Source organism: Paramisgurnus dabryanus, chromosome 14 (assembly GCF_030506205.2).
Source record: "Paramisgurnus dabryanus chromosome 14, PD_genome_1.1, whole genome shotgun sequence".
Taxonomy (NCBI): domain Eukaryota; kingdom Metazoa; phylum Chordata; class Actinopteri; order Cypriniformes; family Cobitidae; genus Paramisgurnus; species Paramisgurnus dabryanus.
This window is the reverse complement of record NC_133350.1, coordinates 25,412,396-25,427,857: the sequence shown is the minus strand read 5'-3', so window position 1 is coordinate 25,427,857 and position 15,462 is coordinate 25,412,396. Positions and strand designations below refer to the sequence as shown.

Sequence of the window (15,462 nt, the reverse complement as noted above, 5' to 3'; positions counted from 1 at the left end):
ACAAATGTACCAAACACAAGCTGGGTGTTTTATTACATATTAAACATGTTCAAACAGTACATCAAATGAATGGGGTTTTATTTAGTTTAGGGGTGATCATATAATTGCAAGTACATTTAATGTCCAAAGTCATTTTTTTCTGTCTCTTATATAGAGTTACTTAGTAACAGAATTGACACTGACTAATTCAGTTACGACAGGAAATCATGACTTCTTTTAAACCATATAAGACACTTGACAGAAAATATGATATTGCTGTGGCCTGTAACATCTTGTGATCCATGACAATGAGTGCAAAATAATTAAAAACATAACCATTTGAAAAAAGCTGGAAAAAAATGCAGGAATTTCTATAATCGCCCATACGTTTTTGTATATTTTTTACCATATCTGAACTAAACTACATCTTTAAATCACTTATGTTTCTTCTTCTTAAGGTTCTCTTGAGGTTTCTCACGAATCTCTCCTGATGTCTCGGGAACAGCAGGCTGCCAGCTGAGAGGATTTCTCCTGTACATCGGCCAGGGAGGCAGTGTGAGCTGAAAAACAGATATGACATTATTACTCGACGTATATAAGAAATTGTGTTGATCAAGTTTAGGTCAAGTTTAAGTATGACATACCAAACAGGATACTGTAAATCCAGCCAACATAATGTAAACAGTCCACCCGAACTGCTGAAAGAGGTAGCCATAGATGAAACCGATCACCTGAAGGAAGAACAGATGGGTCAGGTCTGGTGTGGTAATGTGTGGTAATTTAATGACTGTGGTAGTTAAGGTGTTGCTTGCATTACTCACCGCTGACACCAGAATTACTCCTTGGAAAATCTGCTCTGCAAGTTTCTGTCCTTTATAGTCCTACAAATGATGAATGAGTAAATGCATAAAGATTTTTTGCACCCTGAAGACGACCATAAGTATTTATTCTGACACAAATAAGATCAAATGTACAATATGCGATGAATACTACAGTTACTGCAAAAATGTATGTAATACTTTATTATAAATGTGGTAAGGAAGAACGTTATACAAATTATTAAATTAATCATTGATTTAACGTGATTTGCCTTATTTGCTGTGTGCATTCTAAATGTATGTAAAATGTAAATCGCACGATTATACTGATGACGTAAACAAAATATTTATCTGTACTTTCTGTTATTTTATATTTGCAGGTCCATTGCTAATGCGTTAGCTGCTAACATATGTCAATTTCCGTTATGTCCCTAAAAACACCAAACTCAAAATATAATCACATGCATGCAATTTTTTAAACAACGTAAACCTTACCATGTGAGTCGGAATGGACTTAAACATTGAAAGCATCTTGAAATCGTATAACAAATCTCCTGGATGTTGCTTTCCAGTGGAAAGATGATTTCCTGTTTGAAATGTGTACGTAGAGATCCGCAGGACCCTTTTTTGGCTAGAGGGTATACAGCTACGACCAAATCCCGCAAGATGTTGGGTTTAGAGTTAGATTGGGGTTACAATTATGAAAAACAAGGTTCCTGGTTAGATATGATACAGCTACGGCTTTAATCCCGTGAACTGTTGGGTTTGGGTTATGCTTGGAGTACGATTAGCATAAAAACAGTGCAAGATTTACGAGATATTGGGCTTAGCTGTATCCCTTCTAGCCACAATCGCAGGACCATTCAGTAAATACTTCAAACTGACTAAAATGCGCCAAAAATGCGCAGAGCAGCGTTCTGTTGGAAAAAATCTAAAGTGATTAAATGTCATGTGTCAGCGCAAAGATGTGTTAAATGTCACGGTAACATATTAAATACTCCGCAAACTTTAAATACAATAATTAGGAAAAAAGAAATGAATCATTTTAGTCAGGCAGTGAGCTAGACGAATTTTCATGCCATTTATGGTCATGAGCGTGTTAAATGACGTCAACATCTGGCGCATTAATCAGATCTGTAACACATCTGAACAGATAAAGCTAAAGTGGATCATGCAGCTGTGTACCGTGCTTATAATATGTAGATCAGTGAATGCGTGTGTGTGCTGTGGCGTGTTTAGTCCAACAAGTAGAGCCACACTGAAGGCTAACTCGACTTGTTGATGTTGAGTTGGCGTTTTGGATGAGGAGCCAAAAGGAATCAAAGCGTTGTAAGGTATGCAAACTGCAAAATTTTGAGGCTTTCTCTCTGAATTTTTTTTTTTAAGCTAGCGTTAATGTAGCACTTATTCGTGGACTTTTTACTTGTGATTTATGTTTTAACAGTACCAGTATATTCGCGTGCATTTCATCGTGCATTTAAATACAATTTCTGAACGTTTTCTTGCACTTCAAAAATGTTGCTCGTTTTGTTTTCTTGTTTTCATTCAGAATTGCACAGTTCGTATTGAGATTCGGACCAAGTGCCATGACTGTACGGAGAGGTGAATATATAAGTTACCAGCATTACATCGGCTTATTACCTTTCGTTTATATAATGTATTAAAGTAATAGTATTTTAATGATAAATTGTCAATATTAAATTAATAATTACATTATAATTTGTTATCAAGCAGTATAGTATTATTACATTTATTGTATAATATATAATTTTATTTATTTATTATAATTAATTAAATATTTAAATTTGAAAACACATTTGTTTCTTTTAGCTTTTAATATGTGACATAAACCTTTTTATTTTTTATCATTAGTTGCAATTTTTGCAGATATGTATGTGTGCTGTTCTTTTAGTATGTGTTTTTAATGTGTTTATATTTTTTAGTATGTGGTTTTTATTTTATTGTAAAGCACATATTTAAGCACATTGTGTTGTTTTAATTGTGCTGTATAAATACAATTGCCATTGCCATATAAAAATATTATATAATAATTGTGTAATGATAATTAATATTGTAGTGCTGCCTCACGATTATTCGCGATAAAAGTTTTTGTTTACATAATATATGTGTGTGTACTGTGTATAATAATAACGTATATACAAATACACACACACACATGTATAATTTTAAGAAAAATATATTTATATAATAAATATTTTATATTATAATATACACATTCAAAAGTTTCTTAATTATGTACATGTGTGTATGTGTTTGTATTTATACATAATTAATATACACAGTACACCCACATAAATTATGTAAACAAAAACTTTTATTCTGCAAATGATTAGTCGCGACTAATCGTGAGGCAGCATTATATTAGTGTCATATTTGGTAATTACTGCTAGCATGTGTTGTTTATAATAATAAAATACTAATACAAATAACATTAGGTCAAGTTTTTAGCATATATTTATTTAAAATAATCAATAATAATTACAATAAAATAATATAATTTCATATTTCTCCTCTTCTTCAGTGAACGTGGTTATTCTGGTTCTGCTTGCCATCGCCTTTTTAATCATTGTGCATCGCAATCTGCTTAATCTCAATGATTTCCTCAAGCAGGAGAATCCAGGTACAAATATATTGATGTTGAAGGTTTTATTTGGATTCATATGATGTTCCTCTATGATTTCTGATATATTTCTGTGTGTACAGATACAGTGCCTGTGCCCTTTGAGGCTGATTTCCTATCTGATCATAAGGTCATGAGGACAGGAGATGAGATCCCGGTACTCATAACTGCTCCTGAAGAAAGATTGGGTGCTGCTATCACTGCAATGAACAGCATCCACCAAAACAGCAAAGCCAATGTAGTATTCAACATTGTGACACTAAATGAGTCTGTTGATCATCTCAGGTACACCTTACATATGATAATATAGGTAATGTGATATATTTTAAATGATTATTTATTGAATGTGTTAATTTTTTTTAGGACATGGCTCAGTAAGACTGATATAAAACACAAAATTATAGGATTTGATCCCAAGATCCTTGCGGAAAAGATATCTATTGACCCTCAGAGAGCGGAGGCAGTGAAACCGGTACACATTAATGCTCGCGTTTACTTAACTGCAATGCATCTTGTAAATAATGTATCGTAATAAAGATGAGTGTTTTTATTTAACTTCTTTTGTTGAAGTTGAACTTTGCCAGATTTTACATGCCATTGTTCTTGCCTAATGCCGAGAAGGCGATTTACCTGGATGATGACGTAATTGTACAAGGTGAAGAGTCAAGTATTGTCATTTTTGTTTAAAGTTTCTAAAGTTTTAAACAGGCTATGGCTAAAGCAGTTGTGTCCAGCTAAACCATTGGAAAATAATTCATGTTTTTTTATATTTGCAAGTAAGTGATTAACATCTCTTCTCTGTCTATGGTTCAGGGGATATTCAAGACCTTTTTGACACCAACATTAAGTCTGGACATGCGGCAGCTTTTTCTGAAGATTGTGATTCTGCATCGTCCAAGAGCCTCATCCGAGGAGCCGGAAATCAGGTGTGGATTGATTCACCGAATGCATTTCAGTTTTTATACTAGTTCGTATTTAAAGACATGCATTACATATCTTTACATATTTCTCTCAATGCAGAACAGCTATATTGGCTTTTTGGACTTTAAAAAAGAGGCGATCAGAAAGCTTGGAATGAGAGCGGGCACCTGCTCTTTTAATCCTGGTGTCATTGTGGCCAATTTAACCGAGTGGAAAGTGCAAAATATCACCAGTCAGCTTGAGTTCTGGATGGAGCGCAATGCTAAGTTAGTTATGCTTATACTTATGTTATGCAAAACCTTTGATAAATCTCCGTTTAAATCCTCTTTGGTTGGTTTAACTGTTGATTTGCTTTAGGGAGGATCTTTACAGCAAGACTCTGGCAGACAGCATCACGACCCCACCTATGCTCATTGTCTTCTACAAGCATCATTCAAGCATCGATCCCTTGTGGCACGTCCGACACCTTGGTAAGCTGTTGATGCTTGTAGTCTTCATTAAAGGCGGGGTGCATGATGCAAGCCAGTGTTGACATTTGAAATCATCTAAACAAACACGGCCCTACCCCAAGAGAATCTGGACCTTCTTTTGATAGACCCGCACCACACATACACAACCCAGGCAACGATGTTGTTTAGTAGACACGCCCCTTACTGCTGATTGGCTACAAATGTGTTTTGGTACTCGGCTCCCTTTTCCAAAGTGTTTTTCAAAAATTATGCACCACAGGAGAACTGGCTATGCGATTATTCAATGTCTCAGAGACCAGTAAGATTTATTTTTTGTTTTCAGGGGCGACCGGAGCAGGAAACCGATATTCTCTTAAGTTCGTGAAAAGTGCTAAACTTCTCCACTGGAACGGACATTTTAAACCATGGGGCAGGACCTCTTCTTTCTCTGAGATTTGGGAAAAATGGTACATTCCAGATCCCACAGGTAAATTTCACCCAATCCGGAGACACACTGAGGAGAAATAGCCTCAGAATTTGGACTTCATGAAAACTTGCCAAAATGTTTTAGAGATGAGATTTGTACGAGACATTTTTATAGGGTTTACAAGAAGAATCCCATTTTATGTTCTTTAGGTGTTGATCAAAGCTGGGACATAAATTAAAACAACAGTCAAGAGGCATCATTCAATATTAATACACTACCTCAATGCCTTTTTAAAACACTAATACATTCACTTTTTACATCATTTTGTCTGTCACATTCACAATTGTGATTTTAAAATGTGTGGTATCTTCCCAAATGTTTTTGGGTAAAATTGTGTATCATCACTTGCGCATTTTATTGTGCATTTCCATTATATTCGCAAGTATTTCAGAGAGGCCTTGAGACATTATTTGTACACCCCTCTGCGTCCGCACCACCTCCCCCTTGTTATACGTGGAGTTGTGTTTACATTTGTGCATGTTTTTTTATGAAGAGCTATGTAACTTCAGCATACTCTGTTGTCCAGTAGCTGAGGGCAAACGGTGCCAATTTGTACATAAAATGTTGTAACTATTCAATAAAGTTCAATACAGGTTTTTATACGCAATGGTAGAGTTTAAACTCTTTATTTTGTCAAAAAAAAAAAAATCTTGAGCATAATTGATTATGTATTAATACATATACACAAAAAGACCATTACACAGATATACAGATCCCAGGAAGCTGTCAAACAAAGTGTTGTTGTGGAATATCATTTCTCTTCAGTCCACGTTAATTTGTCAACACATGATGCCACTTTATACAAAGTCTGTGTTGAAATCATAGGCATCCTCTGTGCTGTTCAGTTGGATTGAAGTCAGGTCAGTGTTGATGGTGACAATCTTCACTGCTTTTTCAACAGGTTTTTTGCCTGCAAAAGATAAGAAATAAATCATTATGATTACCTTAGACAATTGTTAAAGAGATAATAAAGTTCAGTATTCTCAAAATGACAAACCTTTGCCTTTCTGTGTTGGTTTCTGGGTCTGTGTCTCTGGTGTTAAAGCAGGGGTTTCAACATCAGGCTAAAAGACAAAGTGTGAACTTCCAGTCAATATTTAAACATCAGTCATTTACTACATTGTGAAACATTACAGGAATGTTCTAGGTTCAAAACATGTATGCACATCTGTTATATGCAATTGTGTATGGTCATTCAATGTCTATTGAAAAAACTGCATTTAAACTTGTTAATCTGTTATTATAAGTGTATTGCTGTAAACATGTTTGTTTTTAATAAACTGAACTATTTTTATTCTTACTTCTAAGACTTGATTTATGTTATCAAAAAGTTTAACTTTAGCTAATGGACGGCTGTTGGATATCACATGCTATCGAAATTATCACGACTACAAGTTTCCAAGGTAAAAGTCGGTGTGTTTATGACGTCAGGTGCTTTCAAGTCACTTTTGTTGGTGCAAAAATGGCAATGTGCCTTCTTTTAATGAATTATGGGGACGGTTACACTACACTTTTTATTCCACAGAATTCTATTCATAGGCATGTGAATGCATCAGACCGGAAACGCAAGCTTGCGCAAAGACATTTTCGCTGCATATCAAGGTTCAAGTCTGATGAACTGTGACCTGCGAATTCTATGGCGTTTAATCAGACCCAAAAGTCGCGCGCACAACACTATTCGCGTGCGGACAAGCGTCCTCGCAACTGCGCAGAACACTATCCGCGCGCGGAAAAGCGTCCCCGCGAGCGTGCAGAATACAGTTCGCGCGCGGAAAAGCGTCCTTCTCGTATCTCGCGCTCGCGCGTGGTTTTTGTGCGCGCGACTTTTGGGTCTGATTAAACGCCATAGAATTCATATCACGTGGAGACATGTGACCAGTTGAAAACTGGTACGTTACAGCATGATCTTTTTCTCTACTGAAAAGCAAAGTTGGACAAAGTGCTCCTCCCCGCAACGTCCAAAAAATATTTGCATGCTCAAAGTTTTTTAGACGAAAACAAAGCAAGGTATATTAACTTTCTTATAGAAAATGAATGACAAAGAATGTGCATCAAAAGTGTGTTGCTTTATGTTTTTTATGAAACTTAACGTATTAACTTCTATATTGCAATGGTATCATATTTTGTGCAGACAATTGAATTAGTTGTACATAAATAAAGCTTGACAAGCATCAACAACAGACTTTGTATCCATTGATTCGGTCACATTCTCACTGACACGCCCCCAACTTGTAAACTCAGGGCAAGAAAACAAAGTTTCCCACTTGTATTTACGACTTTGTGGTGCCGTTCATGCACGTTTATCTATATGATTTTTTTTATTTCTAACAGAACATGTGCTAGTGATATGAAATACCTCCGTGTTGCTGACCGCATCCATCTCCTCCACATCTGTTGTTGTCGTCGTCACCGCTGCCGTCTGCTTCTCTGTAGGCATCTCACTGACTTTCAGCACACCAGCAGTTGGGCCTTTGGAGTTAAAACTTATACTGCTGGCTAAATTAGGGAATCGTACACCTGAGAACATATAGATTGTGTTTAACATCCACCACATTGAATATAAATCCCTTATTTCTGATATGTTTAATAAAAACAACCCTTTAAAGCCAAGCGCATACTACAGGACTCAAGCTGGTCATCTTTGATATACAGTCACAGACAGTATACTAGCATACACACTTTTAGTTGAGACACAGACTGCGATCAGTAGTAAATCTGACTTTAACATAATCCAATTGATACTCAAGTGTGTTGAGTACCATAGAGGAAGAGATATATGTATAAACAATGTAGAAAGGAAGTTGCATACATCTGGGATAGCAGGGAGTGAGCAAATTTCATTTTTTGGGTGAACTATGTTAAGTGATTCCTTAAGGGTAAGTAATGGGTTAAAACGGCATTTCCTGAATAGGATTGTTGACCCAAGAACATGCCTTGCTAAGTTAAATCAGGATTTGCGCACTTCCCCTCGACTAAAAACAGGAGGAGCTGTTGCGAGCCCGAGTCGTGCAGTGTGAGCTTGGCCTGAGACGATCCAACCCAAGACGTACTTTTGATAACATCTTCATTGCCTCTTCTCACTTTGTCCATATTTAGACCCGATTGCAGGTCTGTCACAATGGCATCAGAGAGGTACGAAGGGAGACCCTGTCGCTCTGGTACTCTGCAGTGATAACTCAGTTTAGCCCTAAAGGAAAAACATCACACGTGAACTTAGTAAGAGATACCATACAGGTCAAAACTTGAATCTAAATTTATGATAAATATCATCTTACCCCGTCCAGTCACCGAGGAACGTCGTTGCTGCCAGCTCTGTGTTTGGTATGCCACCTTTCTGCAGGAAGCCTCGTTTTTTGGCAAAGGTGGTTAGGAACTCCAATGAGTTTCGGTAGTCTGGGACGTTATACTGCAACATTATCTAAAAAAAAAAAAAAAAAAAAATCAAGCTTGGCGTGTCAACACAAATCACACAACACGAGGTCAACGATGCTGAATCTTAAAGTCGCCATGAAACGGAAGTAGCGATTGCCTTATTTTCCCCGTGGTGACGTATATCCGAATGAAACGGCTTTTGAGATGAAATAAGGCAGGGCTGGATTTGAATTTGTCCATCGAGATCTGATTGGATCGTTTGAAGTTGGGTCGTGTTGCTAATTGCTAATCACTGCGATCTTCTCCCGGACCCCGCCCACCTGCCATACTTTTGACCGGAAGTGAAGAGAGATCGTTTTGAGGAGGGGAGGAGATTTGCATTTTTGATTAAAGATTATGAGCACACACGAATTTTTAAAAAATAATGAAGCTCACAGATAAGTCATTTGTTAATAATACCACACTATTAAAAATACATATATAGTTTTTCATTTCAATTTCATTGCGACTTTAAGTCATGTTGGAATATGCAGAATTGCAAATGAGATTTGAGAGCCGCAGGCCAGAATTCATAACTATGACGATGCATGTTTTAATATTACATAATGTTAATTTCAATATTACATGTTGCTGATTGCACTGTTTGAGTAAAGTGTTGACTGCATCCAGTGGACTCTTCTCATTCTCTTCCACCTCCAGGCTCCTGAGGGCCATCACATCTCCAGGGTTAGATGGGGCCGCCACTATCCCCGGGCTGTCAATCATCTTCACTTTCTTTGAAATATGCACTTCCTGCATACATCTGTAAGGATGAGAGTGCAGTTTAGGGTGGTGCTATGGTGCCTCTGCAGTAGTAATGCATTGTGGGATTTGAAGTTCAGTGTTGGATTGATTGAAGACTTCATATTGTGGTCAGATCAATACGGTTCATCATGCTTCAAAGTATTTTTTAGATTTGGAAATATTAAAGCAAAAAAAAATTACCTAGTCAATCCTCTTTGTACGCCAACATTACACGCTCTGATTTCTTTTAAACTGTTAATAATGCTGCTTTTTCCTACATTAGGAAAACCTGGAGAGGATGGAGGGCAGATAGTTCAGTTCGAATGTTTCCTCACAAAAAACACAAGTGTGGGAAAAATTATAATAAATGATATCAGAGTTGGATTATTTTGTGTCATCAAGGATTTATGTTGTCATCAAGTCTCATCATTTCTCATTTATCACAAAATGGTGACTGTGGTTCACATGTAAATTTCTTACCGACAACACCAACTTTGAGCATTTTCTCCTCATCTTTTATAGCAGCCATATCACCAAGTGTCTGAAGAAGAGAACTGCTTCCGAAACAAACGGCTGCTCGGCTGTGATCCACACTAATAGCCACACTTTGTTTTTTCTGTTGCTGGAAAATGGTACACAAGATAAAAATATTCAAAATATTGAGCTTAAAAACAAGCAGTGTTAATGTTCAACCATTCCCCATCAAATTTCACAGACAGGATCACACATGAGAAGTTTAAGGTGAAAGTCGCACAAGTGGTTTTATGTTAAAGAGATCCTCTATCAAAATAACCCTGTGATTTACTGACCCTTAAGCAATCCGAGATACATATGTCCAGATAAACACATTTGAAATTATTTTAGTAAATGTCACTAATTTACTCCAAGCTTTATAGTTGTAGAAAACAGAGGCCAGGGAACAACTAACTTTGAAGCCAAAAAGTTTTTTTGATCCTTCACAGAAGTAATCCACATGACTCCAATGGGTTAATAAAGGTCTTCTGCGGGTAATCATTGCGATTTTGTAAGAAAATTTTTTTTCAAACTTTGTTAACTGTATATTAACTAGCTTCTGGTAACGACCCATCTTGGTGTCACGCGATTCACACGTTTTAGCATAGTGAGCGCTGGTTGCCATGGGTAAGGGTTGTGCCGATAGACGATAGTATTGTGTATCAATATTGCCGATAGCGGGCTTTTATGTCGATAGTTGGCAATAGTTATTTTTATTATCATCATAGTTTCACATTAACATGCGTATTGTGTGGTTTTTACTCACATGAGAGGGTTTGTGGGCTTCACTTTAAAGGGATAGTTCAGACAAAAATTATATTAAACCCATGATTAACTCACCTCCAACCTGTCAGAGTTGCATATGTCCATTTTTCAGACAAACACATTTTAGGATATTTTAGAAAATGTTTTAGATCTTTCAGTTGATTAAATGTAATTTTACGGGGTCCACCCATAGTCCACGACCTTCAAGTCCAAAAAAAGTGCGTCCATCCTTCATAAATTAAATCCAAACGGCTCCAGGATGATAAACAAAGGTCTTCTGAGGGTAATCCGCGCTGTGTTTTTGTAGAAATATCCATATTTAAAACTTTTTTAACGAAAATAAATACCTTCCGGTAGCGCCGCCATCTTAGTCGCGTCCGCATTCAGGATGAGAGCTTACGCAGCTTACGGAGGTTACTCTGCTGCTGCTCTGTGCCCCCGCCCTCCGAATTTGTCATACGTCACTAAGAAAAGTGCGTACACTACGCTAATACTCTCTCCTGAATACGGAGGAGTCTAAGATGGCGGCGCTACCGGAAGGTATTTATTTTCGTTAATAAAGTTTTAAATATGGATATTTCTACAACAACACCGAGCGAATTACCCTCAGAAGACGTTTGTTTATCATCCTGGAGCCGTTTGGATTTAATCTATTAAAACCTTGGAGCTGTGTGGATTACTTCTATGAAGGATGAATGCACATTATGGGCTTCAAAGTCAGAAGTTGTTCCCTGATTCCCCTTTTCTACCATTATAAAACTTGAAAAAGCAAGGACATTTAGTAAAATAATGTTTTTCGTTTGAAAGGAGTATCCCTTTAACTGTGATAAAAGTATTTAGTTGAGAAGGCCACACACAACATACCACAGTTCTGTCCTGCACTTGTGTTGCTGCCTTAAAGACAAATGTTGGACATTCGGCTTCAAGATATCGGAGCCATTTCTCCAGGTTCTCTTTAGGAACAAGATCTACAAAGGAAAAGCGTTTGTTTAGTAACTAGTGACCACAATAGCCGTGTTTACATGGAACCAAAACTGTTTGTAATCGGATTGATGGCTCAATAAGACTGAAACACCATAAACAATCTGACAAAAACTGAAATTTGAATCGTATTGAAAGGGGTTTTCTGATCAACAGGGGGAAATTAAGCATGTACACCTGATAATCGTACTATTTTCTCAATCAGATCAAAAAAAAAACTTTGGGCACATGCACAGTGGAATTGTGCTTATGTTCACGTTACCCCTTTTTTACGCATCACACAATACTCGTTGCAAAACCATGCAATAGAAAATCATTGGTAATTTGGGGCACATGCTGTAAATTCTGTTCGTGTTATGAAGTTTATAAACTAAGTTCAGGAGCAGCATGGTCATGTGATCCCGGTGCGAAGAGGTGCCTATAAATAGCAGTCCCTCATCTCTGTCCTGTGACAGTTTTTGCAGCATCCCTCCTCTACCCCATCACCTCACTCTCATCTAGTTTCATTTCCCAGTTAAAGGGGGGGGGGTTCTTGGTTTGGACTAAAATTCAGAGCCCTCCCTCGGACAGCGCGGCAAAATGTTTTCTCTCATTCCCTATTGATTACATGTTAATGCAAACTCGTGAACTTTACAAAAAGCAATAAAATAGCATTGTGCTTTTTGAAAATGATCACTGATAATCACATGACTGAAGCTCAAAGGCAACACTGAAAGGTCCGCACCTATTTTGTTCAATATGAACAAGAGCTTTTTCTTTCCCTCGTGTTTTAAGATGGCTTCCTCCAGCTGAGGGCAACGGCAACCCAGAGGATCCCTGGCATCCAAAACCTCCACAATCACATCTGAAGCTTCAATCACCTATGGAGCATTTCAATGTAATATATGATCATCCTTTCAGGTGTTATGCTTTAGATTATCACAGTAAACATGTAAAAACTATTTATTTTATACAATATGGAAGTGCTTGAAATATTAATCCATCTCCTACTAAATGTAAATCTGTTGGCTTGCCTTGTTCAGCTCACTGCATCTGAAAGTTTTGCTGTTTTTCTCTTTAGCTGCTGCGGCTTTTGCTACTTTAGCCTTCTCCACCTACAATACAAACGTAAAACAAACAAGTTATATGCGATACAGAGGTCAATGAGTTACTTTTATACTAATATATTGCCACCTTTCTTACCTTCTTAGCTTTCTTGGCTGCAGGTCCGTCTTCAGCACTGGCTGCTTCTTTGTCCTTTTTTCTCTTTCTTTCTTCTTGTTTAATGACCTTGTTTTGCTGTTTCTGTGCTTCAAGCTAAAAAAAAATAATAAAACAAATGTAATCATTAGGCATCAGTTTATTGTCTCTAAAAGGATAGTGTCAGGGACATTAAAAAACCGATGATAGCCTGCATTATAATATCATTTTAATAGCAAAGATAGTTTGGTTTTATTACGGTGTATGGTGCTGCACTACAGTACAAAATCATACCTCCTGTTTTCTCTGTTCAGCTTCTCGAAGCACCTCTTCTTTAAAAGGAGCACTGTTGGGTACTCCAACATCCTTTTTAGGCTTTCGGCTAATCCCTTTCTTCTTTGCTTCTTTCCGTAACTTGCGGTTATGCTCCCGAACCTTGACATGAAAAAAAAACGTACACACTGCCAATCTAATCTAAAACAACTTTATACAGCACTTGATGCGAAAGCAGAACTTTTAAACGACAGTACAAGTCAAACTAAGCACAACATTATTCAGTAAACTATTTTATTTTACATCACATCCTCTGCTGGCTGCTTTATGATCAAAAAATATTGGTTTCAGCCCAAAGTTATTTGATAAAATCACTGCCAGCCAATGGTTGTTTGTTAAAATCTGTATTGGACAAACGTTGTTTGTTAAAATTGGTATCGCATCAGCCAAAAGATGCTTGTTAAAATCGGTATCGGCCTAAAGTTACTTGTTAAAATCGGTATCGGCTAGTGGTAGACCGATATATCAGGACGATATTTGCGGGTTTTATGCGTATCGGCCGATATGTGGCTGCCAGTTCGCCAATTTTTTCCGCCATTATTTACAGACAGAGTGCTGGAAGCCGCAAGCGATTGCAAGTCATGTAACTAAAAACAACCAACCTTTCCATGACAACATCAAAAAATGGTTCCATAGCACCCTCACCTGTTTGTTAAATATAGTTTTTTTAAGTTCTATACATGTTACTTTTTTAAAATTGAGACTTGTAACATTTGGCATCATCATTGTGTCATTTTTATGATGTTAATTGAGTGAGCAAAAGCAGTATCGGCTCCAAATATCGGCTCAAGAAAATCGGCATCGGATGTATCGGTCATCGGCTAAGGCTGATGAAACAAAAATCGGTATCGGCACTGAAAAATCCATATCGGTCGATCCCTTAGTATTGGCCCCAAAACTGTTTTAAATCACTTCCAGCCACTAAATGTATGTTACAATAGTTATAAGCCAATGTCTTGGTAATATTGGTATGAGCCAAATGTTGTTTGTTAAACTGGTATCGACAAAAAAAAAAAATATATATGTTGGTTAAAATTATCGGTTGTTTGTAAAAAAAAAAAAAAAAGTATCGACCAAAACCAAAAACTGTTTTAAATCACTTCCAGCCACTTAATGTATGTTGCAATAGTTATTAGCCAATATTTTGGTAATATTTGTATGAGTCAAATGTTGTTTGTTAAATTGGTATTGACAAAAAAAAACATGTTGGTTTAAATTATCGGACAAGCGTTGCTGGTTTAAATCGGTATTATCAGACAAACGTTGCTGGTTAAAATCTGTATTTTGGACAAGCGTTACTGGTTAAAATCGTATTATCGGACAACCGTTGCTGGTTAAATTGGGAGGAAAAACATGTTTGTTAAAATCGGTATTGGCCAAAACTCGTTTGTTAAAATCGGCATCGGGCTAAAATTGTTTGTTAAAATCGGTATTGGCCAAAACTTGCTTGTTAAAATCAATACTGGCCAACACTTGCTTGTTAAAATCGGTATTGGGCAAAACTTGTTTGTTAAAATCGGCATCGGGCTAAAATTGTTTGTTAAAATTGGTACTGGCTAAAACTTTGTTGAAATTGGTTAAAAAAATTACTACCAGCCAAGAAATCTATGTTAAAATTGCTAGTTGTTTGGTAATATCGGAATTGGCCAATAGTTGTTCAGTGATATTGCTATCGGCCAATAGTTGTCCGGTAAATAAAATTACATTAGCACATCCCCAATATGAAAAAACAAATTACATAAAACAGACAAATTTGAAGATCATGTATTTGTTTAAAAGTCATTAGTATTATGGTAGGCTGTTAACGTATAGTGAGTAACGTTACTTAATAGAGAATGCTAAACAGGCACATTCATACATGTCAAGTGTAAAAAATGCCAGCTTTCTTCTAACTCATAAATTGAAATTAACATGTTACATGCATAAACATTTATAATCTCTTACCTTCTTCTGTATTTTGAAGCGTTTGGCGCATGACACGCGTTTGCTCGCCTTCTTCAACTCTACACAACAGACACGTGTGACGCAGGTTATAGTCTTTACCCATATTTACTGAAATATTTTAGTTTATCTTGACGTTATAACAAAAAGACGCACAAATGTGTACACCTTCTTCATATTACGATGATTAAAATATAATTTAGCTATCATATACTCACTCGGTCTCTTCATGTCTGTGCAGCACGCGCTCTTCCCTCAGTCACCCAGTGCGGCACGTGGGTCTCCTCCTCACTTCCGCTT

General features: G+C 36.9%; 3 protein-coding genes across 3 annotated transcripts; 1 reads left to right on the top strand and 2 right to left on the bottom strand.

The window, feature by feature from the left end:
* Positions 1–7: 7 nt before the first annotated feature.
* Positions 8–1,443, bottom strand: spcs1 (signal peptidase complex subunit 1). The gene is made up of 4 exons (XM_065241762.2): positions 1,293–1,443; positions 801–860; positions 624–710; positions 8–539 (listed from the first exon to the last, which is right to left on the bottom strand). Exons 1-4 carry the CDS (start codon positions 1,326–1,328, stop codon positions 414–416), a joined length of 309 nt encoding a protein of 102 aa, XP_065097834.1. The 5' UTR covers positions 1,329–1,443; the 3' UTR covers positions 8–413.
* Positions 1,444–2,014: 571 nt separating this feature from the next.
* glt8d1 (glycosyltransferase 8 domain containing 1) lies at positions 2,015–5,902 on the top strand. The gene is made up of 10 exons (XM_065241761.2): positions 2,015–2,131; positions 2,347–2,399; positions 3,340–3,438; positions 3,522–3,723; positions 3,802–3,910; positions 4,009–4,093; positions 4,252–4,364; positions 4,459–4,625; positions 4,717–4,829; positions 5,152–5,902. The coding sequence occupies exons 2-10, from the start codon at positions 2,384–2,386 to the stop codon at positions 5,334–5,336; spliced, it is 1,089 nt and encodes a 362-aa protein (XP_065097833.1). The 5' UTR covers positions 2,015–2,131; positions 2,347–2,383; the 3' UTR covers positions 5,337–5,902.
* A 3-nt stretch (positions 5,903–5,905) lies between these two features.
* gnl3 (G protein nucleolar 3) lies at positions 5,906–15,460 on the bottom strand. Its single transcript, XM_065241760.1, has 15 exons — positions 15,381–15,460; positions 15,166–15,224; positions 13,183–13,323; positions 12,892–13,005; positions 12,723–12,803; positions 12,434–12,569; positions 11,593–11,696; positions 9,931–10,072; positions 9,652–9,739; positions 9,292–9,469; positions 8,571–8,713; positions 8,346–8,482; positions 7,652–7,812; positions 6,293–6,359; positions 5,906–6,205 (listed from the first exon to the last, which is right to left on the bottom strand). Exons 1-15 carry the CDS (start codon positions 15,391–15,393, stop codon positions 6,093–6,095), a joined length of 1,677 nt encoding a protein of 558 aa, XP_065097832.1. The 5' UTR covers positions 15,394–15,460; the 3' UTR covers positions 5,906–6,092.
* Between the last annotated feature and the right edge of the window lie 2 nt (positions 15,461–15,462).